This window comes from Sus scrofa, chromosome X (assembly GCF_000003025.6).
Source record: "Sus scrofa isolate TJ Tabasco breed Duroc chromosome X, Sscrofa11.1, whole genome shotgun sequence".
In the NCBI taxonomy this organism is placed as follows: domain Eukaryota; kingdom Metazoa; phylum Chordata; class Mammalia; order Artiodactyla; family Suidae; genus Sus; species Sus scrofa.
In genome coordinates this window covers 15814815-15842504 of record NC_010461.5, presented here as the reverse complement: position 1 = coordinate 15842504, position 27690 = coordinate 15814815, and the positions used below count along the sequence as shown (strand labels likewise).

Here is a 27690-nt window from a genome sequence, read left to right as displayed (position 1 = left end):
GTTCATCTTCTCGGGTGTTCTGGTCCTGCGAAATGATGGGCAGTGGCCCCACCATGCAAGGCCCGCCCTACCTCTCTGCCCTTTGCACATGGTGTCTTCTTTTGACACTTTTGCCTTCCCTTCCTACCCCCCACCCCCACCCCCGTCCTCTCCCGAATTTGCCTGCCTCTCATGGACCCTCAGGTCCCAGACAGCATCACTTCGCTTTGGCCTTCCCTGACCACCCTCCACCTGCGTGTGGGTTCGGTACCCCCCGCCCCGGGGCGGGGGGGACTCTGTCACCGTTCCCCTCACTTTAGCCCTCCTTACCCTGATTCTAACCACCACTTCCTTCTCGTCGCCCCCATTGTTACACACATGGCTTTGAGGAAAAGGATCACGCCTTGTTCATGCTTGCATCCCTGGCACTGAGCACAGGGCCTGGCATACAGCAGGCAGCCCATAAATAGAATAAAAGGCGCATCTGGGACTTAGCAGGACTTGGTCTCAGGTCTCCCGGTGCCGCTGCCGGAGCTAGTGGTGCCTGGCGCTGAGGCCGCTTCTCTCTGCCTTTTTGTTTCTTCACGCCCCCTTTCATCTCAACTCTGTTGTGTTTCATTGGGATTTTCAGTGACTTCCTGTGCGTCACAGCAGCGCAGGTGTAAGTTTGGACATTATTTCCCCAAATTTCTGTTGCACATGGTGGGGAAAGTCCAATCAAACACGGAGTTCTGATTCTCTGTTGAAATGAGATATGAAATGGTGTTCTAGACAAATTTAAGTTTGCTCTTTTATTATTTTGTTGTTTGTCTTGCAAGGGCCGCACCCAAGGCAGATGAAGGTTCCCAGGCTAGGGATCGAATCGGAGCTGTAGCCGCCGGTCTACACCACAGCCACAGCAACACGGGATCCGAGCTGCATCTGCGACCTAGACCACAGCTCACGGCAGCGCCGGATCCTTAAACCACTGAGCGAGGCCAGGGATCGAACCCACGTCCTCATGGAACCTGGTCGGGCTCATTATTGCTGAGCCACGACAGGAACTCCAAGTTTGCTCTTTACTGATGCGCTGTGTTGCTGCTCTGTTTTGATTGAAGTCCCTCTAGGACACAACTCCGGGGGCATTTGATCTGTGGTGTCAAGTGAAGGGTGGATGTGTGAACCAGGAACACGGTGCAAAATGTTCATTAAAACCGTTTGAAGAAGGAAACGAAAAACATGAAAAATGTAGACAGGATGGACACATTTCTGTCTGGTTATCATATATGCTGAAATGAAAATGCATGAACTCAGAGCTGGACATACAGGTTGGTGGTTTCATACCAAAACCCAGCAAGTCCAAGAACACATACGGTGTCATGCTATTTACATAAAGTTCAAAGACATGCAAAACTAAGCAATAGACTGTTTAAGAATTCATAATTATAATAGTATAGAGAATATGCATATGCTAATATATGCAGGGAAGTGGAAAATACGGAGATCAGGATAGAGGTGTCTTCTGGGCAGGAGGGACGAGACACGAGTAGGGGAAGCCTGGGGAGCCCTGAGAGTACACATGACGCTTTGTGTCTTGGGCTGCACGATGCGTGCACGGTTTTTCATTTCATTGTACTTGATACTTTGTACATAAGCTAAGTATACTTTTTGGATGTGATAAATATCCTAATAAAAATAATAGTTAAAACAAATCCAAGGATTTCCTGTTGTGGTTCAGTGGTAACCACCCCGACTAGTATTCATGAGGATGTGGGTTCGATCCCTGGCCTCGCCCAGTGGGTTAAGGATTCAGTGTTGCTTCGAGCTGTGGGGTAGGTCAGAGACGAGGCTCAGATCCTGCATTGCTGTGGCCGTGATGTGGGCCAGCAGCCGTGGTTCTGTTTGACCCTCTAGCCTGGGAACTTCCATATGTGCCACAGGTGCAGCCATGAAAAAGGCAGAAAAAAATGAATCCAGGAATTCCTGTTGTGGCTCGGTGGGTTAAGAACCTGATGAGTGTCTGTGAAGATGCAGGTCTGATCCCTGGCCTCGCTTACTGGGTTAAGGATCTGACGTTGCTGCACGCTGCGGTGTAGGTTGCAGATGCGGCTCAAATCAGGTGTTGCCATGGCTGTGGCATAGGCCTGCAGCTGCAGCTCTGATTTGATCCCTGGCCAGGAAACTTCCACATGCCATGGATGCAGCTGTAAAAAGAAAAAAAATTCAAAAGAAGCCACCAGTAATTTAAACAATACTGTGAGACTGCATTCTGAGCACTTTGAAGAAGGAAGAGGTTTTTGTTTTTATTCCCATTGCTTTGCTTTCTTTCTTTTTCTTTTTTGGCTTTTGTCTTTTTAGGACCGCACCCACTGCTTATGGAAGTTCCCAGGCTAGGGGTCGAATCGGAGCTGTAGCCACCAGCCTACACCACAGCCACTGCACCTTGGGATCCGAGCTGCATCTACAATCTACACCACAGCTCACGGCAACGCTGGATCCTTAACCCATGGAGCAAGGCCAGGGATCAAACCTGCATCCTCACGGATGCCAATCAGATTGGCTTCCCCTGAGCCACGATGGGAACTCCCCTGTTGCTTTTCTTTTGCAGTCCATGGGAATAATTTTAATCAAAATTACCTTCCTTCTGCTTTACTTAAAAGGCTGATGGTGGACTTGCACATCGCAGCAGCTTTCCATTGATTAGTATCAGGAAGTAGACTAAGCAGATCGCCTCTCTCTCCCCCAACCCTGTCCCCTCCTCGTTCGTCACAGATGTTGCCGTGGTGGACATGAGCGATGTCTCCAGACAGCCTTCCCTCTTCTACCATCTTGGGGTCCGCGAAAGCTTCGACATGGCCAATAACGTGATCCTGTACCACGACACCGATGCTGACACTGCCCTTTCATTGAAGGTAAAGGATATTGTTCTCTTGCTCCTGGATGCTTGGTCCTAGAAAAGCAGTTCTGTGTGTTCCGTTGAGATGTGCATGTAGCAGGGGAGGTCGGAGAACAACAATAAAGAGTTGCCTGTGCAATTCCTTCCTTCTGACCCAGGTTCAAGCTCACACAGGCGACTTCTTGGCTCCTGTGTGAGCGTGTCTGCTACAGACGTGCATTTGTAGGTAACTTGAATATCTCTAGGCTCATTAGGGAAGTGAAGGCACAAAGTCCCGTTAGCTTGCTTTGATGCAAACACACTCCTCTGAATCCTTTATTGGCAATTTGATCCAAACCTACACATTTAAAAACAACTCAACTTGGAAAATCATAGGAAGACATGTAACACTTACCAAAATGGGCAGAAACTTTTAGTGCAGATAGAACTAGTATTTAATAGCCTATTCCCCCCCCCCAGTTTAAAGCCAAGCAAAGCTGAAAACATGTGCTCATGCACCACTCAGTAATTATTGAGAATTTTTTGAATGTATTTTTGCAAATTTGATGCAAGCCTGTTTGGATAATGTAGTACTTTTTAAAAAAAAAAATACTTCTATTTGTAAAATGTGCATGTTGAATGTGAGTGACTACAAAACTCAGCTAATATTAATATTGTTTAATATCTTAACATTAGTCAGGAAATCATGGTATATGTTAAATCATTTCAAGGGTAGAAGATTAGTTTGTTTACAGCAGTGTTACTCAGCCTTGCCTGCACTTGGGAAATCATTTGGGGAGTTGGTAAATATCCCAAAACCCAGGCCATACCCAGACCAATGATGTCAGAATCTCTGGAGGATTTTTTTTAACCTCCCAAATGTGCAGCCAGACGTAAGAACCAGCTGTTCGGAGGTAGCCTTCATAGCCATCATTTCTAAATGTCTGCTCCCTTAGTATTAAAAAACACTAGTATATAAATAACACCATTTTGAGGCGTTCCTGTCGTGGCTTAGGAGTTAATGAACCCAACGAGTATCCATGAGGATGTGGGTTCGATCCCCGGCCTTGCTCAGTGGGCTGAGGATCCAGTGTTGCCAGGCGCTGTGGTGTAGGTCACAGACGCAGCTCAGGTGTGGCGTGGCTGTGGCTGTGGTGGAGGCTGGTAGCTGCAGCTCTGATTGGACCCCTAGCCTGGGAACTTCCATATGCTGTGGGTACGGCCCTAAAAAGGGTAAATAAATAGATAAATGATACCATTTTGTGATGGCAAATTGGACATTTTTGTTTGCATTTCTTAAGATCTACTATTCACCTTAGTTATCTGGGTTCTCTAATAATTGGAGGTTAGTTCTAGGTATAGCGGCTGCCTGTCTCAGATCTGTAACCTGTATGTATTATACATCACAGATGCTTTATATAGGCCTTTCCTCTGTCATCATAGCACAGTACTTATTTTAAGAGTCATTCGTGTGACAGTGGAAGGACCTATTTTGTTATTATACTTTACATTGTGAAATAGTTTCCCAAAAGGCTATAAACCAATCTAAAGTACTTCAGACGTTTAGATACTCATTTTTTTCTTCTATTAATTTTCACTAAATTCATTATGCTTAGCAGTGGTTAGAATTACAAAATGTGAAAGTGTGGATTGTTAAGCTGTATTTTGATGAGAAGCATGAAATTATCATGCATTGGTTTTCCCAGTTCGATACATTTTTTTTCCCTCACCTATGCCTTAGTGACCTCCTCCGGAAAGTTCCATGACCTAGATAAGTTTTCATTTCTAATGATATGGAAAAGTACTTCCTAAAATGGAAATGGATACTCAGTTTTATCTGACGCCAGAAGATGCAGTCTGCCCTTGCTGTCAAGCAGTAGAAATCTCAAGACACGTGAAACACATTTTATGGGGTAGCTGTGTAATTATGTTTTCTTTTTTTCTGCACATGTTGGCTTTCGGGGGCATACATGATAGTCAGGGTTGCAAGACCATTATGCTAAGTTAACTGACCGAAGTTGTTGTGACTGAGTTTGAAGCTTCCTAGAGTGGATGTTTATAAATATAATACCTGTAGTGCGATGTCAGGAATCCTATCAGCGACACCCATCTGTAGGAGGGCTCACGGGGCTGGCGTGGGGGTGTGTGTGGCCTGCAGCCTTCATATCATTGACTCAAGAAAGGGTTCCGGGAGGAGTTCCCGTCGTGGCGCAGTAGAAACGAGTCCGACTGGGAACCATGAGGTTGCGGGTTTGATCCCTGGCCTCGTTCAATGGGTTAAGGATCTGGCGTTGCCATGAGCTGTGGTATAGATCACAGATGCAGCTGGGATCCTGCGTGGCTGTGGTGTAGGCCAGCAGCTGTAGCTCCAATTCGACCTATAGCCTGGGAACCTCCATTTGCAGCAGGTGCGGCCCTAAAAAAAGAAAAAAGAAAAAAAAAAAGAAAAGTTTCCAGGCCCAAGGCAAGGGTACCATGGTGCTGCCCAGGTGCTTCCTACTGTCACTGAGAAAGCGGGGTGTAGGGCATTCAGAGCCCCAACTTGCACCTCACAATATCTTTGGACAGAAGCATTGCCACTGCTACAGAAAAATCCTTAGAACCATATATGCCCCCCGCCCCCAGGAATTCCAAAGCAAACCGCCTAAGATAAATTTCCCTTAGAATATGAATATTACATTTCCTGGAGGCTCATCCAATTTGAAGCTTTTTATGGGGGGGAGGTTTCAAGTGATTACCTCTTGCTCTAAGACAGGTGCCAGGGGATGGTGGGGGGGGAACAGAGCTGATGGAAATTAACTGCTGTGCACGAAAGCTATATTGATCCTATCTTTTCTTTTCAGGATATGGTAACTCAAAAAAACACAGTAAGTATCATATTTTCAGATTTTTAACTTGGTGAATGGAAATATATAAAATGCTTGCCTCAAAATCCCACAGCGAGCAAGGCGATGTCTAATTGTACCTGTCGGCCGTGTTTCTAAGGGGGACAGCTACCAAGCGGCCGACCTGCAGAGCCCCACTTAGCTGCCTAGGGTGTGGGAGAGAAGGCAGAGTCAGGCACGTGTACGTGTTCTTCGTTAGACCCTAGAACTTTGAGCCTGGAACCACCTGGCTGTCTTCTGAGCTAGATCTTTGTTTAAATGTATGTGTTAATATCGCCCGATTTGACTTAAAATTTCCTGCAGTGACAGTGACACCATCGTGGTTTGACTTGAATAATGAAACCCCCCACCCTAAAAACATTGAAATAAGGTCGGGTCCTTGGAAATTGTGCCACAGTTATCCTGTACCTCCGAATGCTCCCAAACTGCCCATCTTCCCAGACCTGAGACATTGTCACCTGGACTAAGGATGGTTCTTTCTTCCCTTTCCTTTGGCCCTCTGCCTCCTCCCCACTGGCCCTTCTAGAAGGGAAGGGCTTCCTGCCTCTTGTCCTATTCCAGTTGGAGTTCCCAGAGGGAGAGGGAGAAAAGGGCCCAGGAGGTAGAGCCCTCTGAAGGGCGCCCTCTGCAGGGGAGTGGGAGCTCCGTGTGCCTTGACTCTCTCCACAGAAAGCCTCAGCCACAGCTGTGGGGCCCGGCTTTCCCAGGACCCAGGCAGAGCACCCAACCGGTGGCAGAAGGCTTGACTCTTCTCCTGCAAGACTGAGGATGACGTTCTAGAAACAAAACAAGTGGTGTCGTTTTTGTAATGACATCTGGAGCGTGGATTTAACAAGCCGATGTGAAAATAAGGCATCAGGGTGGTTTTCTTGGGAAAAGAAATGGGAAGATTTCTCACTTCATTTTGACCCATTTACATACTAATATTGTCCACTTAGCAGGTCTTTCTAGATCTTGATTTCTTTTCTTTCTTTCTTTTTATTTTTGTCTTTTTAGGGCCATACCCGCAGCATATGGAGGTTCCCAAGGCTAGGGGTTGAATCAGAGCTGTAGCTGCCAGCCTCCACCACAGCCACAGCAAGGCCATATCTGAGTCGCATGTGCAACCTGCATCACAGCTCAGGGCAACGCCAGATCCTTAACCCACTGAGTGAGGCCAGAGATTGAACCCACATCCTCGTGGATACTAGTCGGGTTCGTTAACCACCGAGCCATGACGGGAACTCCCTAGATCTTGATTTATTAAATGACCTCCTTCCTGGGGACAGAGGAATCTAGTCAAAGGAGATTGGCCCTGAGGCTGGGAGGCACAGGATGTCGGCCCAGTTCTGTCTCTAGGTCACTTAAGGCCATCATTCCATCCCTACCCCAGTCCTCAGTGTCCTCAGCAGGAAAATGAGAAGGTCGGACTCTGTCATTTTGTTCGTAGAGAACCTCCCGCACCCCTTGTGTTCCATGTTTGTTGTACATGTGAAAAGACCTAACTTAGATTTAATACAAGGAATGTCTAGGAAGTAGTTATTCCTTAAAACAAGAATTACATTAAGGCAGGGTGCAAAGAAGAAAAGTCTCCTTTTCCATCCTGACTGTTGCTTGTATCGGAGCCTAGAAATGTTCTTGTTCTCCTGGAGACTTGGTGTCCTTCTCGTATCATTCCACCACATGCCCTCCTTTCTGGTACCTCGGCCCTTTTCTACACGCCCAGGAATTCCTTCACCTTCTGGGTAATTAATTATACCACAGCACCATTCTCCCTAGGCTTTTGTTTATTTGTTTTGTTTGCATTTTAAGGAATGAACCGATTCTGAACGATGTGGCAGCAAATCTCTCTGCTATATTTGGCATCACTTTAGGATTCAGTGCCCAGTACGGGTTGTCATGCTTGATGGGGTGTGAAAATTGAGAGCATTCTGGAGAACAAAATAAAAGACCAGAGGTGACCGGAGGGGTTGAACATAGCACCTAAGAGGACAAGTTGAAGGGAAACGAACCTCAGGAGGTATTGTTCATGGTCATTTTCAAATGTTAGCCCTCTCCAGAAAGCAGGGGAGGCAGTTACTTCTACTCCAGCTGGCATGGAAGTAGGGCAAACTGAAAAAAGGTTGGGATCCACAGAATGGACCCTTCACAGGTACTGGTGATTACACATTGAAACAGAATATCAGAGTAGATCAGGTGACTTTTAAGAAGAGTTTGCTCTCTTGTCTCCTCCATATGGCTTGGGGTAATGCTGCTTGGAAACAGGGGTATGGGTTGTATAACAACAGAGGTTTTGAGAAAGCATCTGATGAAATTGTGGGTCTGTGATCATTGGATGCCTTTAAAAAAGAGAGAGACAGCATGGTCATAGATGGTAACTTAAAAAGTCCCGTGAGTCAGGTGTACAGATTAAATTCCACACACTGAACATGCAAGCGAGTGCTTGAAAGGAGTTTGGGGTTAGTAGATGCAAACTATTACATTTAGAAAGGAGACGTGATGAGGTCCTACTGAATAGCACAGGGAACCATATCCAGTCTCTTGGGATAGACCATGATGGAAGATTGGAGTTCCCATTGTGGCTCTGCAGGTTGAGAACCCAACTAATGTTCATGAGGATGCAGGATCTATCCCCAGCCTTTCTGAGTGGCTTAAGGATCTGGCATTGTTGCAAACTGCAGCATAGGTTGCAGATGCAGCTCAGATCTGGTGTGGTTGTGGCTGTGGCTGTGGCTATAGTGTAGGCCAGCAGCTGCAGCTCAGATTTGACCCCAGCCCAGAAATTTCCATATGCTGCAGGTGTGGCGATAAAAAGAAAATACGAGTTCTCGTTGTGGCTCAGTGATAACAAACCTGACTAGTATCCATGAGGACTCAGGTTTGATCCCTGGTCTCGTTCAGTGGGTGGGGGAGCCGGTGTTGCCTTGGGCTGTAGTTTAAGTCGCAGATGCCACTCAGCTCTGGCATGGCTGTGGCTATGGCGCAGGCTGTGGCGTAGGCTGGCAACTGCATTCCCGATTGGACCCATAGCCTGGGAGATTTCATATGCCGCAGGTACATACATAAAAAGACAAAAAATAAAATAGAGCATGATGGAAGATAATGAGAAAAAAGAATACACACACACACACGCCTTTTCATAGAAATGAAAGGATCCGTAATGTGGTCTTTTGTATCTAGTTTCTTTCACTTAACATGTTTGTGAGGTTCATCCATGATGTAGCATCTATCAGTGGTTCTTTTTTGTTGCTGTAGAGTGTTCTGTTGTATGGATTTTCCACATTTTTTTTTAATTTTTTTTTTTTTTTTTTTGTCTTTTGTTGTTGTTGTTGTTGTTGTTGCTATTTCTTGGGCCGCTCCCGCGGCATATGGAGGTTCCCAGGCTAGGGGTCGAATCGGAGCTGTAGCCACCAGCCTACGCCAGAGCCACAGCAACGCGGGATCTGAGCCGCGTCTGCAATCTACACCACAGCTCACGGCAACGCCGGATCGTTAACCCACTGAGCAAGGGCAGAGACCGAACCCGCAACCTCATGGTTCCTAGTCGGATTCGTCAACCACTGCGCCACGATGGGAACTCCATGGATTTTCCACATTTTTAAAGTATAGTTGATTTGCATGTGACAGTTTCTTCTCTACAGCAAAGTGACTCGGTTATAAATAAATATACATTCTTTTTTAATATTATTTTCTATCATGGTCTATCCCAGGAGATTTAGATATAGTTCCCTGTGCTGTACAGTAGGACCTTATCATTTATCCATTCTAAATGTAATAGGTGGCATCAACTAACCCCAAACTCCTGGTCCCTCCAACTTCCTCCCCCCTCCTCTGGACATTCCACGTTTTATTTCTCTATTTCCCAGTTGATGGATATTTGAATTGTCTCCACTTCTTGGTTATTACTCATGATGTTGCTATAAACATTCAAGTACAAGTCTTTGTATTGCAAACATATCTTCATTCCTTAGCAGATAGCTAAGCATGAAATTGCTGAATCATACAGTAAATAAATGTTTAACTTTTTAATAAACTCTCAAAATGATATCCAAGGTGGTTGTACCATTTTACATTTCCACCAGCAGTGAGAGATCTTTCTCATATCCTCATCAATATTTGGTATTGTCTGTCTTTTTATTAGATCCATTCTCGTGAGTATGAAGTGTTATCTTATTGTGGGCTTGTATTTCCCTAGTGACTAATGATGTTGAGCATCTTCTCATGTGTTGATTAGCCATTCATAGTCTTTTTTGGTGAAATGTCTGTTCAAAGCTTTTGCTTATTTTTAGTTGGGTTTTTTGTCTTATTTTGGAACTATTTGAGTTCTTTGTATATTCTAGAAGCAAGGCCCTTATCAGGGACATTATCAGTTACTTCTTTTATGGCTCATGCTTTTGGTACTGTAGCAAAGAACTCTTACTCTAACCCAAGGTCATGAATAATTACTCCTACATTTCCTTTTAAATTTTTATAGTTTGGGCTCTTACATGTATCTCTCTGACACATTTTGAGTCAATTTTTGTGTCTGGTGTGGGGTAGGGGTCCAACTTCTTTCTTTTGCCTGTGGCTCTCCAGTTGTCCCAGCACCATTTCTTGAATTGAAAATTCAAGAAAAGAATTCTCTTTTCCCATTAAATTTTCTTTTGGCACCTTTTTCAAAATCAACTGATTATAATGTAACTGATGATAAATTCTCTTCCAGTGATCTCTATGTTTACTCTTATGCCAGTACCACACTGTTTTGACTATGGTACCTTTATAGAATGCTTTGAAATTCAGAAATCTGGTTCTCCAAATTTTGTTCTTCTTTTTCCACATTGCTTTGGCCACTTGGGGCCACTTGTAATTCCATACGAATTTGAGAATCAGATTTTCCATTTCTACAAAAACGGCCATTGGAATTTTGATAGGGATTGCATTGTATCTGTTTATCACTTTGAGTGGTATCAATATCTCAACAATATTGAGTCTTCCAAAAAGACAGGATGTCTTTCCATTTAATTATATACTCTTTAATTTCTTCAGCAGTGTTTTATAGGTTTTCATGTATAAGTCTTTTACCTTCTGGATTAAATTTATTCCTGGATATTTTATTCTTTTGGATGTTCTTGAAAAAGAAATTGTTTTCTTAATTTCCTTTTCAGGATTTATTTTTCAAAAAAGACTTTTCACAAAAATCTTTAACACATCACATTTTCCTTCATAATTTAGTGTTTGAGTTAAAATGTAATTCAGCTTCTGGTCAGAGATCCATAAAAAATAACTTCTTTTCACATACTATTCTCATCCATATGCTATTTCCTACTGCTCTAGAGGTAACAAAGATAGCCCCTTTCAGCATTTTATCACTTCAGAAGACCTGTTTATATGATGAAAGGTCAAGGTTGTGCCTTTATGAAAGTATACCTAACTCAAAGAGACTGCTTTATCTATTAAACCTTGGAACTTCCTGGTAGTTTGTTATTATTGTACATAGTTCATAGGTATTCTTTGTTTTAATTTCACTTTGCAAAAAAATAACCATACCTTCAAAGTTATGGTGTGTTTTTCAGGTTGCTTCCTACCTGGAAGTAGACTAATTTGACTGAATAGGAGATTTGTTAAGGAGTATTCTTGGGATCAACTCTGAGGAAGAAGAGGGAAGGAAACAGGACTGGGTAGAGAGTGATCAAGCTGAGATGCAGGCTCAGTGGTAGCCTTGTCCAGCCCCTTGGGAGCTCTGAGCTGGAAGGACCTTTCTGCATAGTTCTGAGTTGGGATGGGATGGCCAGACCTTTATACACCTGCATCCCTTCCTCACTGGAAGGACAGCTGCTTTGGGTGAGGTGCTCTCTGCAACTGTGGTAGTTCCAGAAGGGGCTGACAGGGGAGATAGCTGCAGTGTTCCCAGTAGCTGGGGCAACATGTCCTTCCTTGAACAGGGTGGTTCTGGGTGTCCGCCTCATTGTCTACCACGTTGTAATCACGTCATCTGAGAAATATAGAAATCAAATATACTCCAAGATGAAGGAATGTACCTCGAAGGCTGGGATACACAGAAATAATTTTTTTCATTGAATTGGTGGATAATTCAGTTGAGTTCAATTTCATTGAAATGAATTGAATTCAATTGCACTGAGTTGAATTGAATTCAATTTCATTGGATTGGTGGGTAATTCAACCAGCAAGGAAACATCGGGACATATACCTTCCTTGTCACCCAGGAAAATTGCCAGAAGAAGATGAGATATCCATGCAATACTTGTAGAAGAAATTGTTGAAAGTACACTAGACCTTATTTTCATTTGTCATGTCCTAAAGCCAGAGTTCAGGGCTGGTTTTTTTTTTTTTTTTTTTTTTTTTTTAAATACATGCTTAAATTTCCAAGCTAGGAGCTTGTTACTGAAAAAGATTTTATTAAAAAACTAATCTGGTTTTTGACCTCTGGATTAGGTTTTTTTTTCCTTTCTGGAAAGCCAATGACATTGAAAATAAACTCATTGTTCCCATCAAAATAGTTAGCTCTATAATCCCAATAAATTAGAAATTCTTTGAGAAGCAGTCATGGGCAATATGAGGGTATCGTCTACAGTATTGGAAGTCTTTTACTTGGCTTATAAGAACATTCAGGCCTTGAGTTTAGAGTAACAAATTCTCCTGGTCTTTCCCTCTTGCCTTCCCTAATTCTTCAGTTGGCTATGGCTAGGGATCCCAAATTATCAAGGATGATACAGATTGCTTAGGGACACTTTGGTAAAATTGCAATTAAATTTCTTTTCTACCTTCTGTATCCTTTGGGTTTTCTGAGGTCAGCATCAGAATTTCTCCCACTTCTCTTAGTGAAGACTCGAACAAGAAGGCTAGCTCTCAGAGTAGATGGAGAAGGGGAATTTTATTTTATGCCCTGAATGTGAATTATGGGAACGTCTTTGCCCTTTGAGTATTTGTTTCATTCATGTAGCTATTTTTTATTTCTAACTCATCTTAAATTCTCTGTTCAAGTCTTTTTGGTTTTGTTTTTCCCTTCATGCCTGTGGTCTGTGTTCTCCTTTGTATTGGAGTACTCTGGAGGTGTGAGCCATAAAACTTTTCTCTGCACCTCTTGAATACTGCAGGAGTAATGTCACATTTCACAGGGCCAATGTCAGAACCAAAATATAAATATTTAACTTTGCCTACCAACTGAATGAGTCTTTAGTGTCCCATGATAACCATTTATTTTCTTTAAAGATGGAATTCACATAGCATAAACTTCACCATCCACCCATCTGTTGGTGTTGGGCACTTTGTTTTGTATATCATGTCTTTATTTAAAGATTATTTCAGAATTAAACTGGATTGGCATTTAGCGACAAGAATCCTGGGAGTGGAGGGGGGAGGACATAAGGTCTGTCTGGCTCTGTGGTCGTCTCTGGGAATTGGTTTCCTCCCCTATGACACGAGATGATTATTAATAAGATGATTACTGAGATTCGTGCCGGCTCTGAAATAATTCTCTGACTTGATGATGGTCGTTCTGTTGTTTGGACAAAGCAGATGGACTCTTGTAAGACCTCAGTTGGTGCCACATGGCGTGTTTCCAGCAGGAATATCTTCATTCAGCTTTCAGTGGCACAATAGTCTGATTATCCAATTGAGATTTTTTTTCTCAGCTTCTATATATGTCTTTGTTCCTCTTATGACCAGATACAGAAAAGTGGCAAGAGAATGTTATTTGCATTGACCTTAAAAAAGAAAAACCAGAGTTCCCATCGTGGCTCAGCAGTTAGCGAACCCGACTAGCATCCATGAGGACTCGGGTTTGATCCCTGGCCCCACTCAGTGGGTTAAGGATCATGAGCTGTGGTGTGGGTCACCGACACGGCTCAGATCTGGCATTGCTGTGGCTGTGGTGTAGGCCAGTGGCTACGGCTCCGATTGGACCCCTAGCCTGGGAAGCTCCTTATGCCATGAGTGCGGACCTAGAAAAGACAAAAAACAAAAAACACAACAACAAAAAGAAGAACTGCATTTCCCTGATGTGCACGCGTGCTGGTTTTTTTAAATTCTTCATTAACTGACTAGGCAAAGAATTATCTCTATTAGGCTGAGACTTTGTAATCAAGGTTTTTGGAGTGGTGCCTGACTTGGATTTTCATCCTTAATAAGTTGACTTTGTCACACACGGTTATGTTAAATAATTTTTAAATTGTCTTATGTTTGCTCATTTGCTCCCTAAATTTTCTTGGGAACAATTTTCGGTGCTTTTTAAATTTCAGTTTTCACTAAGAATGTGCAACGCTTTTGTATTACAAGATTCAAGTTCCAAAGTGCCACATTCTACTAGCAGTCAAGATGCGCATCCTTCCAAAACTGCTCAGAAATCAGCTTATCTTGGGTGGCATTAAATCACCTTCCATCTGCCTTAGATTCCCCCCCACCCCCTGCCCCTGCCCGCCTTCTGACTAGGTCATTTGTTGACTGATTAAATGTTTGCATCATTATAAAAAAATGTTCTCTGGAAGGTCATGCTGAAAGTCTCATTATGAAGGCTCTTGGGATAAATTCTTACACATTTTATTTGCTCCAAAAAATTGATTTAGAAAACTCATGCTGTCATTGGCCAACTTTTGACCTGCTCCTGGCCATAAATAAAAATAATCACTGGTGCAATGAGGCCCCATCGCGTATGTTTCTGTGCTGGCCTCCCTGGACCCTAGACCTCCTTGCATAGGGCGTCTCAGAGGAGGCTACTGGGGGGCCAGTCCTAGGTGTCCTTGGTTAGTGGCCACTGTTGAACCTGCCAGACAATTAGGTTGAGACTCCCAGCATGCTGTGCTCTCCTGAGCTCTCCCAGGAGAAACCAGGCAAACATTTAGGGATGGGAATCACACTGTTAGCATGGAAATCTTCAAAAATGAAGCCCAGTGAAGAAACTGATGTTTTAGGCCTGCGGGTAGGCTGTTGTATATGAATCATCTGCTTAAGAGTCCAGAGCCGGGGCTCTTAGATATGGATGCCTGGGACTCCTTGGTCATTCTGGAGGAGCCTATGGACCCCTTCTGAGCATATATCTTAAAATGCTTAAAAACATACAAAGAATTACAAAGGAGACCAATTATACTGAAATATAGTTATCAAAAATATTTTTAGAAGTTCCTGGTGGCCTCGTGGGTTAAGGATCTGGTGTTGGTACTGCTGTGGTTCGGGTCACTGCTCTGTTGTAGCATGGGTTTGTTCCCTGTCCCAGGAACTTCCACATGCCATGGGTGGAGCCAAAAAAAAAAATTTTTTTTTTTTTGTCTTTTCCAGGGCCACACCTGTGGCATATGAAGGTTCCCAGGCTAGGGGTCCAATCGGAGCTGTAGCTGCCAGCCAACACCACAGTCACAGCAACGCCAGATCGGACTGTGTCTGTGACCTATATACCACAGCTCATGGCAGCACCGGATCCTTAACCCACTGAGCAAGGCCAGGAATCAAACCCGCAACCTCATGGTTCCTAGTCGGATTCGTTAACCACTGAGCCACGACGGGAACATCAAATTTTTTAAAGTCATATACTGTAATCTATGTTTTCCTTTATTATTTCTCAAATAATAAGATCAAACAACAAGTTGAAAAGCTGTCATAATTTTGGAGTAGTGATGAATATAAAAGTTATATTGAGGTCCCTCTGGGAACTGAAATGTGATATGAAAAAATTCTGTGATTTCTGTTAGTAACAGAGTTCCATGTCCTGCTAAAACAAAAATGTTTTAGCTACATTCCTGATCGAAAGCACAGTTACATTTCACTTAAAGATGAATAATGACAAAGGAGCACTTTTTTTCTTGTTCACATGAATTAATGAGCCCCAGGTTCAGAATTGCTTGTTTGGTCTAGAACTGTTGAACATAGCTAATACTTACTGGATGTCCATTATGTGCCATGACCATATTTAAGCCCCTTAATTAAGTTGACACCATCATCATCCTTATTTTATTTTTATTTTATTTTATTTTATTTTCCCACTGTACAGCAAGGGGATCAAGTTATCCTTACATGTATACATTACATTTTTTCCCCACCCTTTATTCTGTTGCGATATGAGTATCTAGACATAGTTCTCAATGCTACTCAGCAGGATCTCCTTGTAAATCTATTCTAAGTTGTGTCTGATAAGCCCAAGCTCCCGATCCCTCCCACTCCCTCCCCCTCCCATCAGGCAACCACAAGTCTCTTCTCCAAGTCCATGATTTTCTTTTCTGAGGAGATGTTCATTTGTGCTGGATATTAGATTCCAGTTATAAGTGATATCATATGGTATTTGTCTCTCTGGCTCATTTCACTCAGTATGAGATTCTCTAGTTCCATCCATGTTGCTGCAAATGGCATGATGTCATTCTTTTTTATGGCTGAGTAGTATTCCATTGTGTATATATACCACTCTTCCGAATCCAATCCTCTGTCGATGGACATTTGGGTTGTTTCCATGTCCTGGCTATTGTGAATAGTGCTGCAATGAACATGCGGGTGTATGTGTCTCTTTTAAGTAGAGTTTTGTCCGGATAGATGCCCAAGAGTGGGATTGCAGGGTTATATGGAAATTCTATGTATAGATTTCTAAGGTATCTCCAAACTGTTCTCCATAGTGGCTGTACCAGTTTACATTCCCACCAACAGTGCGGGAGGGTTCCTTTTTTCTACAACCCCTCCAACATTTGTTATTTGTGGACTTATGAATGATGGCCATTCTGACTGGTGTGAGGTGGTATCTCATGGTAGTTTTGATTTACATTTCTCTTATGATCAGCGATGTTGAGCATTTTCTCATGTGTTTGTTGGCCATCTGTATATCTTCTTTGGAGAAATGTCTATTCAGGTCTTTTGCCCATTTTTCCATTGATTGATTGGCTTTTTTGCTGTTGGGTTGTATAAGTTGCTTATAAATTCTAGAGATTAAGCCCTTGTCGGTTGCATCATTTAAAACTATTTTCTCCCATTCTGAAAGTTGTTTTTTTGTTTTCTTTTGGGTTTCCTTTGCTGTGCAAAAGCTTTTCAGTTTGATGAGGTCCCATGGGTTTATTTTTGCTCTAATTTCTATTGCTTTGGGAGACTGACCTGAGAAAATATTCATGATGTTGATGTCAGAGAGTGTTTTGCCTATGTTTTCTTCTAGGAGTTTGATGGTGTCCTGTCTTATATTTAAGTCTTTCAGCCATTTGGAGTTTATTTTTGTGCATGGTGTGAGGGTGTGTTCTAGTTTCATTGCTTTGCATGCAGCTGTCCATGTTTCCCAGCAATGCTTGCTGAATAGACTTTCGTTTTCCCATTTGATGTTCTTGCCTCCCTTGTCAAAGATTAATTGACCATAGGTGTCAGGGTTTATTTCCGGATTCTCTCTTCTGTTCCATTGGTCTGTCTGTCTGTTTTGTTACCAGTACCACACTGTTTTGATGACTGTGGCTTTGTAGTATTTCTTGAAGTCTGGGAGAGTGATGCCTCCTGCTTAGTTTTTGTTTTTGTTTCTCAGGATTGCTTTGGCGATTCTGGGTCTTTTGTGGTTCCATATAAATGTTTGGATTGTTTGTTCTAGTTCTGTGAAAAATGTCATGGGTAATTTGATAGGGATTGCATTGAATCTGTAGATTGCTTTGGGTAGAATGGCCATTTTTACAATATTGATTTTTCCAATCCAGGAACATGGAATATCTTCCCATTTCTTTACATCTTCTTTGATTTCTTTGATTAAAGTTTTATAGTTCTCGGCATATAGGTCCTTTACCTCTTTGGTCAGGTGTATTCCGAGGTATTTGATTTTGTGAGGTGCAATTTTAAAAGGTATCGTATTTTTGTATTCCTTTTCTAATGTTTCATTGCTGGTATACAGAAATGCAACTGACTTCTGAATGTGAATCTTATATCCTGCTACTTTGCTGAATTTATTAATCAGTTCAAGTAGTTTTTGGTTGAGTCCTTAGGGTTTTCTATGTATAGTATCATGTCATCTGCATACAGTGACAGTTTGATCTCTTCTCTTCCTATATGGATGCCTTTTATTTCTTTTGTTTGTCTAATTGCTGTGGCTAGGACTTCCAGCACTATGTTGAAGGGCAGTGGTGAGAGTGGGCATCCCTGTCTTGTTCCAGATTTGAGTGAGAAAGCTTTCAGTTTTTCCCCATTGAGTATTATATTTACTGTGGGTTTGCCATAAATGGCTTTGATTATGTTCAGGAATGTTCCCTCTATACCCACTTTGGCGAGGGTCTTGTCATGAATGGGTTTTGGACTTTGTCAAATGCTTTTTCTGCGTCTATTGAGATGATCATATGATTTTTGACTTTTCTTTTGTTAATGTGGTGTATGATGCTGATTGACTTGCGTATGTTGAACCATCCTTGTGAACCTGGGATGAACCCTACCTGGTCATGGTATATAATTTTTTTGATATGTTGTTGGATTCAGTTGGCTAAGATTTTGTTGAGAATTTTTGCATCTATATTCATCAATGATATTGGGTGATAGTTTTCTTTTTTGGTGGTATCTCTGCCTGGTTTTGGAATGAGGGTGATGGTGGCATCATAGAATGTCTTTGGGAGTATTCCTTCTTCTTCAACCTTTTGAAAGAGTTTAAGGAGGATGGGCACCAGATCGTCTTTATATGTTTGATAGAATTCTCATCATCCTTATTTTAAATGTGAGAAAACTAGATTACGTGGATAAATACATTTTCCAAGGGCATCCATCTAGCATGGGGTGGAGCTAGGATTCAATTTTTGGCCATCTGAATTTTCCACCGTCTTGCTATGCTTGAGCTGAGCTGACACTGACTTCCTACTTCAATATTGATAAGGTATTTCTTTTATCTTACTTAGCAAATGTGTGTGTGTGGGGGGGGAATCCCACGATGCAGCTCTCCCGAGGCGATGGTGAGATTGAATTGAAATGTCTTCATACAATGCTGGCGGGAGTAGAAATTGCTCCGTCCTTTTTAACAGCATCTTGGCCACACACAACAAGAACTTTAAACTTGCTCTAGTAATCTCACTCTTGGGAAGTTATACTTAGGAAGAGGCCACAGGTATAAAGATGCCATATGCAGAAATACCCATCTCTGTGTATAGTAAGAAAAATTTCAAAACAAAGTCAAACAGGGAGTTCCCGTCACAAATCCACTGTTAATGAATCTGACTAGCATCCATGAGGACGCAGGTTCTCTCCTTGGTCTTGCTCAGTGGGTTAAGGATCCAGCGTTGCCGTGAGCTGTGATGTAGGTCGCAGACTCGGCTCGGATCCTACATTGCCGTGGCTGTAGTGTAGGCCGGCAGCTGCAGCTCCAATTCGATGCCTAGCCTGGGAACCTCCATATGGCGCTGGTGCGGCCCTAAAAAAAGCAAAAAATCAAAACCGAAAAACAGAGTCAAACAGTAGGAGAACGATGAAGTACACCATATATATTCATCAGATGGTGTACTGGGCAGGCGTTAAAAATTGTGGAATTTGAGACTATATAACCACACTTTTGTAAAAAGAGCTCTTTAAAAAATACCTGATATTTATTTATTTATGATGATTTTTATTTTTTTCATTATAGCTAGTTTACAGTGTTCTGTCCATTTTCTACTGTACAGCATGGTGACCCAGTTACACCTACATGTATCCATTCTTTTTTCTCCCATTATCTTGCTCCATCAGAAGTGACCAGACATAGTTCCCAGTGCTACGCAGCAGGATCTCATTGCTGATCCATTCCATAGGCAATAGTCTGCATCTAGTAACCCCAAGTTCCCGGTCCATCCCACTCCCTCCCCCTTGGCAAGTCTATTCTTCAAGCCCATGATTTTCTTTTCTGTGGAAAGTTTCATTAGTGCCATATATTAGATTCCATTAAAAAATACCTGTTACTTAACCTAGAGATGCCATAGACAAGGACAAGCTGTTCACTGTGGTGATGTTTGTGGATGGTAGTAGCTGCGGAAATCTCAGTTGCTAAATTAGGAACTAGAAATTCAGAGGACAGATTCCTCCGCTCCTACCCGCATGGTGTCAGAGACCAGTGGCTTTTACTCTGCTCTCTGACCTTACTTATCAGAATCATCCTTTTGGAAAGACGTGAAGAGTGTTTGGAATGAGGGTTTACATATTAATGCGCCTAACATACTGTTTCTAATGCCCCTTTATGCAGGAAACCAAGCTGCCTTTGTTAAATTTGTTTTAATGAGCTGAATTCTTGAGATGTTTCCATTTATAAATGTAACAATTACAAATATCCAAGCCTGGTTTGCTATTGAACACGTGTTATGCTAATCAATGTTATTCTTTTTAATTTCGAGTCTTCCCACCAACAAAAGTCTGAATGTTTTCCATCATTTGTAGATGTTTGGACCTATTTTTTGTAAGAACAAAACTATTGCAACTCAAGAGCCTGTGCTTTCATTTGCAAGTTTATGAATTGCTTTTAAAAATGTAGTCGTTAGTCCCAATTTCTTTCTGTAAAATTTCTTAAACTTTTATACACTTTATGAAAGATTTTCTCAAAGGGAGTATGTTTATTTTCCCAAGGCTCCCAGATTCGTGCTGTCTTCTCAGTCCTGTTCATTAAAAGCCCTCAGTTGTTTTCAGAGTTCATGCGTTCCCTTTCTTTCTCTTTATTTTCTCCAACTGAGGTTAAAGGTTTTCCGGAGCTGTGGGCATCCTTTCAGCACTGCTACTCTGCCTGCTTGAGCCATAACCTGTGACAGCCCACAGCATCTGCTGGTGAAAATCTTATTTTTTCACAACTCACTGTTGAGAATTTGAGCAGGACTGGAGCAACGTTAACTTCTGCGCTGTTCGGGAAGAATAAATTTGCTAAAGGAAGACTGTCAGCAAGATGGCTGCAGAAACCTTTGCTTTGGAAATAATCTTAAGACATGAAAGAGTTCTACCCATTTAAATGGGTTGGACTGTTGCACCTTCAGTTTACCTGCTGTTATCAAGACTCAGGGCTCTTTAGTTGTAATGTTGGTTAATACTTTTGTTAGAGTTATTACTCTGTAAAATATTATCCTTTAACAAAGCTGAGAGAAGAAAGGAAAATAAGTATATATTTATAGAGTTCATTAACCTTTTTGCTGACCATTTCTGGTTTGTTCCATTTGTTTCTGTGGATTCAAGATTCTTGTTTCCACCAGCATCTTTGGTACTGTTAGTGTCACATGTATTACACATCCAGATGTTATAGGCCCCAACATACGACCTTGTACATCATTTTATGCAAATGTCTTTTAAACCAGTTAAGAGAAGAAAGAAATTAGCAATTATTATTGTCTCTTATAATTACCTATATAACTATATTGCATATTTTATTTTTTTGCTTTTTAGGGGCCACACCCAAAGCCTATGGAGGTTCCCAGGCTAGGGGTCTAATCGAAGCTACAGCTGCCAGCCTACACCACAGCCACAGCAATGCCAGATCTGAGCCAAATCTGCCACCTACACCACAGCTCACGGCAATGCCAGATCCTTAACCCACTGATCGAGGCTGGGGATTGAACCTGTAACCTCATAGTTCCTAGTCGGATTCATTTCCACTGTACCACAATGGGAATTCCTATACTTTATTTTTATCATGTAAATTAAAATTACTGTCTGGGGTCACTTGCTTTCAGCCTGAAGAACTTCCTTTAGTAGTTTTTGTAAGACAAGTCTGCTGGTAACAAGTTATCTCAGTTTTTGTTGATCTGAAAATGGCTTTATTTCACCCTTTTTCCTCTAGATTTTCTTTCAGATCCTTTATTAGGGTGTTGAAATTTTCTCTAGAGACCTTGTGTATTTTAGGTCAAGTTAGATTCACTTTCATTTGTTAAAAACTGTATATTTTTTTAGAATTTATTTTATTGATGTATAGTTAATTTACAATGTTTTACTAACACCTTTATTTTTAAAAGATAGTTTTGCTAGATATAAGAATTTTGGCTAACTCTTTTTTCCATCGTCACTTAGAATATGTCATCCTACTGCCTTCTAGCCTTTGTTGTTTCTGATGAAGTCAGATGCTTATTTTATTGGGATTCCCTTGTACATGGGACGTTTTTCCTTCTTGCTGCTTTCAAGACTTAGTCTTTCAAAATTTTGACTGTATATCTGGATGTGGATCTGTTTGAGTTTATCCTACTTGGAATTTATTTAACTTTTTGCATATGTAGATTCATTTAATCAAATTTGTGAAGTTTTCAATAATTATTTCTTTTAGTATTTTTCTGCTCCTTTTCTCTCCTTCTGGGACTCCGGTTATGGGTCTCTGTTGGTGCACTTGATGGTGTCTCACATTATTTTGAGGCTGTTTTTTTATTTCTGCATTCTTTTTTCTCTCTGTTCTTCAGTTTGCATAATTTCTGTTGGTTTGTCTACAAGTTTGCTGATTCTTTCTTCCACTCAAATTTCCTGTTGAGCCCCTTCAGTGAATTTAAAATTTTGGTTATTATACTTTTTTTTTTAATGTCCACACCCATGACATATGGAAGTTCCCAGGCTAGGGCCTTAATGGAGCTGCAGCTGCCAGCCTGTGCCACAGCCACAGCAATGCCAGATTTGAGCCGCATCTGCAAACTCCACCACAGTTCATGGCAATGCCAGATCCTTAACCCACTGAATGAGGCCAGGGATCAGACCTACATCCTCATGGGTACTAGTTGGATTCTTAACCCGCTGAGCCACAACAGGAACTGCCTTGGTTATTATACTTTTTAACTCCAGAATTTCCAGTTACTTCTTTTTTCTTTGATTTCGTCTACTCTTTAATTCCAGAATTTTCCATTTGACTCTTCATTTATATTCTGTATTTGATGATGTTTTGTTGTCATACCTTTAATTTGCTAAGTTTGGTTTCCTTTAGTTCTTTGAATATACTTATGATAGCAGTTTTTTTCCTAAGTCCAATACCTGAGCCCTTTCAAAGGCAGTTACTTGTTGCCTGCTGTTTTTCCTGTTTATGGATCCTATTGTCCTGTTTCTTTGCATGTTTTATATTTTTTGTTGTCAAAAACTGAACTTTCAGAGTTTACATCATGGCTCAGTGGAATTGAATCTGACTAATATCCATGATGATGCAGGTTCGATCCCTGGCCTCGCTCAGTGGGTTAAGAATCTGGTGTTGCTGTGGCTGTGGTGCAGGCCGGCAGCTATACCTCTGATTGGACCCCTAGCCTGGGAACCTCCATATGCTGCAGGTGTGGGCCTAAAAAGACTGAAAAAAAGCAAAAGAAAAAAAAACTGGACTTTTAGATGATGTGGCAACTCTAGGTAGGGACTTCTCTCCCTCCTGCCTCTGGAACTCGTTGCATTGTTTGGTAGTTTATTTGTTTAGTGACTTTGCTAGACTAGTTCATCTCCTCCACAGTCTGCAACCTGTGATGTCACTCCTCAGAAAGTGCAGCCTTGGACATGGCCCTAAATCTCCCACCCCAACCCAGGGATACCAGTGGTTATAACTGGGCTCTCTTTAACTCTGTCTTTCTCCAATTTCCCTGTTAAGGTTCTGACTGATCTTCCTATACTGAAACTACATCCAGTTGTTAATCTCCCCTAATTGTTAACTGAGTGCTTTGTTTTTGACAGTGTCCTGAGACATAAATGTTCCACAGTCTGAAATCATTAACACTGGGATCCTTTGCAGGGGTAGTTTATTTGTTTAAGTTTCCAATCTAGGAGAAGCATATGGAAGTTCCCAGTCTAAGAGTCGAATTGGAGCTGCTGCTGCAGACCACAGCTTGCAGCAATGCCAGATCCTTAACCCACTGAGTGAGGCCAGGGATCAAACCCACATCCTCATGGACACTACGTTGGGTTCTCAGCCCACTGAGCCACAGTGGGAACTCCCTGCAGGGGTGGTTTTTAAGGCCGACCTTTAAGGTTTACTCTGACCTCAGGAATGCATTCATAGCTCTCTCTTTGCCGGTTTCTCTTTGTTAAACTTCTAGCTGGTCGACCTCTTATCTGTTGCTGTCATGGAGCTACCAGCTTTCATTAAATTTCCTGCCACAGAAATCTCCCTTGTTTTGCACAGTGCCCATTGGTTTGAATTTCTCTATGCTGTGTTCCACGTAAAGTCAGTCCCCTTCGGGAGAGCTACAGAGCTCTCTGTTCTTACAGCATGCCTCTACCCCCAGGCAGAGCCTCTGCACTGCTGCTGCAGAGCTGGGGAGGGGGATTGCAGCCCGCCTCTCTCAGAATGATACCCTGCCATGAGTGGAGTGCTGGGAAGGAGTAGCAAACACCCCCCACCCCACCCCCGCCTGGCCCTGGTCTTCTCAGCTTGCCTCTCCTGCCAGTACCTTAGCTCTGTGTGGGTTTGAACATAGATGATCAAGGCCTCATATTCTTGACCTGCTTCACCATCTGAGTGGGAGCTGGGTGGAGAAATGGATCCCGGGTCCTCTTGACCACACTTGCTTGGAATAGAGCTTTTCCAGCACAGGGCCCTGGTAAAGGAGGATGCTGGTGGCCTGTAGCCTTCCCAGGGAGAAACGGGTACCCTAGACTGGATGTTGGGGTTGAGATGGGGCCCCATCTTCTTGGCTGTACCCATCCAGAGTAGAACTGTCACTCTGAGGGTGACGGGGTAGGTGGGGGAGAGCAAGCAGGTTATAACTCAAATGCTAGAGTCTCACTGTTCTTATAAAAATTTAATCAGTTTTCTCAAATATTTTTCCATTTGATGTATGCTCTTAAGACAATTTAGAGAGGCTTTAAATGTTTTAAAAATCATTTTTTAAGGAACTCCTATTATGGCTCATCAGGTTAAGAACTTAACATAGTGTCCATGAGGACAGGAGTTCAATCCCTGGCCTCCCTCAGTGGGTTAAGGATCTGGCTTTGCCATGAGCTGTGGTGTAGGTCGGCAGCTGCCGCTCTGATTTGATGCCTAGCCTGGGAACCACCATATGCTGCGGGTGCGGCCCTAAACACACACACACAAAAGGAATACACACAAAGGAATATTATTCAGCCATAAAAAGAAATAACACTTGCAGGTTAGCTCTAACTTTTTGAAAATAGCAACCTCTACCTTTTCAAAGATTTTTTTTTTTAACTTTCTAGACTTCACTGATTTAAGAGCTCTTTTCTCCTTTTTCATCTGAACCAGGAAATCTTTTACCCTAAACTCACTTTCACTTCGGAAGGTATTCATGGCATTTAATTTAATTTACTTCAGCAACGTGGCTTTCTTGTTACAGTTGAGGCAGAAATTCGTCTCTAACCTACCCAAACCGTACTTTGCTGGGCAGTTTGAGTCTGTCTTTGAGAAGCTGAAGATATTGCCAGGGAGAGAAGAGTCTTTGTTCTTCTGGCATAGAGGCCATGCCCCGTGATTGCTGGAAGTAGCTGTGAGTCTTCTCCCTCCTGTACCCCAGTTGTCACGAACACACAACGAAGTTTGTCACTTCTGTTTCTAATACTCCAGCCCTTGGAGTTTGAGGTGGTTAATCCCAGTATCTAGTGTCCAATATCTCGGACAGTCTCCAGCTGGTTTTTGGCAGCAAGGTAGGTACCCTCCTAAAACCTGTTATCGGTAATAATGAAACATCATCAGGAAGCTTCATCTTAAACGAGGGGTTGACCCACCACCTGTTTCTGTTTGACCTGTAGGTTCATAGTGGTTTTTCCATTTTTAAATGGTGGTGGGGGGGTGAAACAGCAGAAGATGAAGAATATTTTAGAACATGTGGAAATATGAAATTCAAATTCGTGCTCGTAAGTAAAGTTTTATTGGGACACAGCCATGCTCATGTGTTTCTGTGTGGGCTACGGTGGCTTTCATGCTGCAGCAGCAGAGTTGAGTAGTGGCAATAGAGATTATATGGCCCACAAAACTGAAAATATTTACCATCTGGCCTTTAACAGAAAAAGTTCCCTGAGACAGTCTAAATATGTTTGAGTGGAACAGCAGCAGTCATTTTTGCTTTGCCGCAATATTTTAGGGCCTAAAGATATATCTCCGCAGGGCTATAGCTGGTCTAGAAGGTTCAAAAGAGGGAGAGGATTTCAGGACAATTATTTATATTTCGAATTTAGATAGAAATTAGAATGCCACCTTTCTTAGTGGAAGCAAATCTTATTTAAAGGGAAAGCTCAAAACTGCCTGTCACGTTATGTATGTGAAACTAGTTCCCCAGTTGTGCTAAGTTTTCCCAAGCCTTCTGTGTGATCTGAGATGGAAGCTTTCGGACAGTTTTCTCTGTGATGAATGAATTTCTGTTTAATTTAAAAGCAGCTGTATTGCTTATTTGACGTCTCATTCTTGGTCAAAGTGTGCTTCCCCAGGTTGTGTCTGCATTATGCCCCAGTTCCTAGATACCTCCGTCAGTTTAGTTTCTAAAATTAAACGGGATATGTCAGATGAATTATGTAAATTCTTTAAAACTTAGTGAAGAGATGGGAATGAAAAAGTCTGAAATATTAACCCAGGTGCTTTTTATGACAGTATAGACAAAGATTGTGTATGATAGAAGAATGTCATTTAAGAGCCCATTTTTGTCCTCCAGATGTGCAAAGGATCACGGTTCATAGTCGAATTGTTGTTAGTCCAGAGGAAAAAAGAGACTGTTTTGCTTGAGTATTATTTGCCAATATAAAATCTTTAAACAGATCCTATTTTCAAAAACACCTCTAAGCATATTTATTAATGTCTGCCTCTTGCAAAACAGATTTTACTCAACAGAGTTTATAAATAGTTCACCCGTGGTTACATTATCAAAGAGCAAGGCTTTCCCATCTGTGTTGAAAAAAAGAAAAGAAGTCTTTACATTGTCATTCTTCGTCATCAGTGGGCTCAAGTTCCCTCTCATTTGCGGGGTGGCGGGGAGGCACGTACCGAAACAACGTAATTTCCGAGACTTAAGCCCCTAAAATCTCTGGTGATGACGTTCAGAACCATATGCAGATCCATTCAGCATTTGGAACCAAATTTCGGTCATACGCTGCCGTGTTAGAGTTTATGAAATTGAGTGGTTTCCTGTTTTGCCCTCATAGATTCCTGGTCGTATTGTGCCAGTTGTTCACCCTCAGGCATTTTCTCCTTTCCTGTCCCACCGAGGTTCCACCTGCCCAAATCCACAGCTGTGCTTGTGCATCAATTACTGTGTGAAACGGTTTGGTTCCTTTTTTCCAGGCGTCTAGTGGAAATTATTATTTCATCCCGTACATCGTGACACCGTGCGCTGATTATTTTTGCTGTGAGAGCGATGCCCAGAGGCGTGCCTCGGAGTACATGCAGCCCAACTGGGACACCATCCTGGGTCCGCTGTGTGTGCCCCTGGTGGACCGGTTTACTAGCCTCCTCAAGGACATCCACGTGACCTCATGGTAATGCCCATCAACTGTCGACAACCCTGGGAGCTTGGCCAAAGTGTCCCCTTCCCATCCACAGAGGTGATGTACCCTCGAGAGACCATAGTGCCCAGAGAGTGGGGAACCCCAGCCAATCATTTTTAGGTCACCCAGGAATCCACTCTTCCTTACTGCCTAAGTTGGGCTGTTGAGGTGTGTAGCCGAAAGAGACTAACGCTGGAGGCAAGGTCGGGATTGAGCCTGTGTTTGGCCCAGACCCCCGGCGTGACCTAGATAAATAACTTTTCTGTAGCTGTTTTCGCATCTAGAAAATAAGCAACTTAAGTCACCGATTATCTGGAATGCTCCTGGGCCTCTGAGATTCTGCATTTCAAGATCATTTCTGAACGTGATTTCTTCCCCCCGCAGCCCAATCAGCTGTTGAGGTGGTCAAAGTGCATCAGCAAAGTCATTCTGACCGTAATTTCATGTGCTGTCAAAGTCAGGAGGCGCCGAAGCTGTCCTGACCTTGGGTGGGGGGAGGCTTCTGGGACGACGGCTTTGTAGATTGCTGCTGGAGAAGGTGCGGAGCGCTGCGGCAAGGGTTGACAGCTTTGGGTTTGACTCCTGGCTCAGGCAATGCCTCGCCACACAGCCTTCTCCCAGTAGCCCACCTCTTTGAGCTTCAGGGCTCAAGAAACCAGTCCTTAAAACGTTCCTGCTCTGAAACGTGAAGGAGAAAAA

The 27690-nt window shown here is 42.5% G+C and overlaps 1 protein-coding gene across 1 annotated transcript in view; it reads left to right on the top strand.

Annotated features, from left to right (window-relative positions):
- MAP3K15 (mitogen-activated protein kinase kinase kinase 15) overlaps positions 1 to 27690 on the top strand; it is a 150480-nt gene that overhangs the window by 24873 nt on the left and 97917 nt on the right. Inside the window, exons 2-4 of the mRNA XM_021080807.1 lie at positions 2731 to 2870; positions 5677 to 5700; positions 26789 to 26982. Coding sequence (XP_020936466.1) covers positions 2731 to 2870; positions 5677 to 5700; positions 26789 to 26982 — 358 coding nt within the window. The remainder of the gene's footprint in view (positions 1 to 2730; positions 2871 to 5676; positions 5701 to 26788; positions 26983 to 27690) is intronic.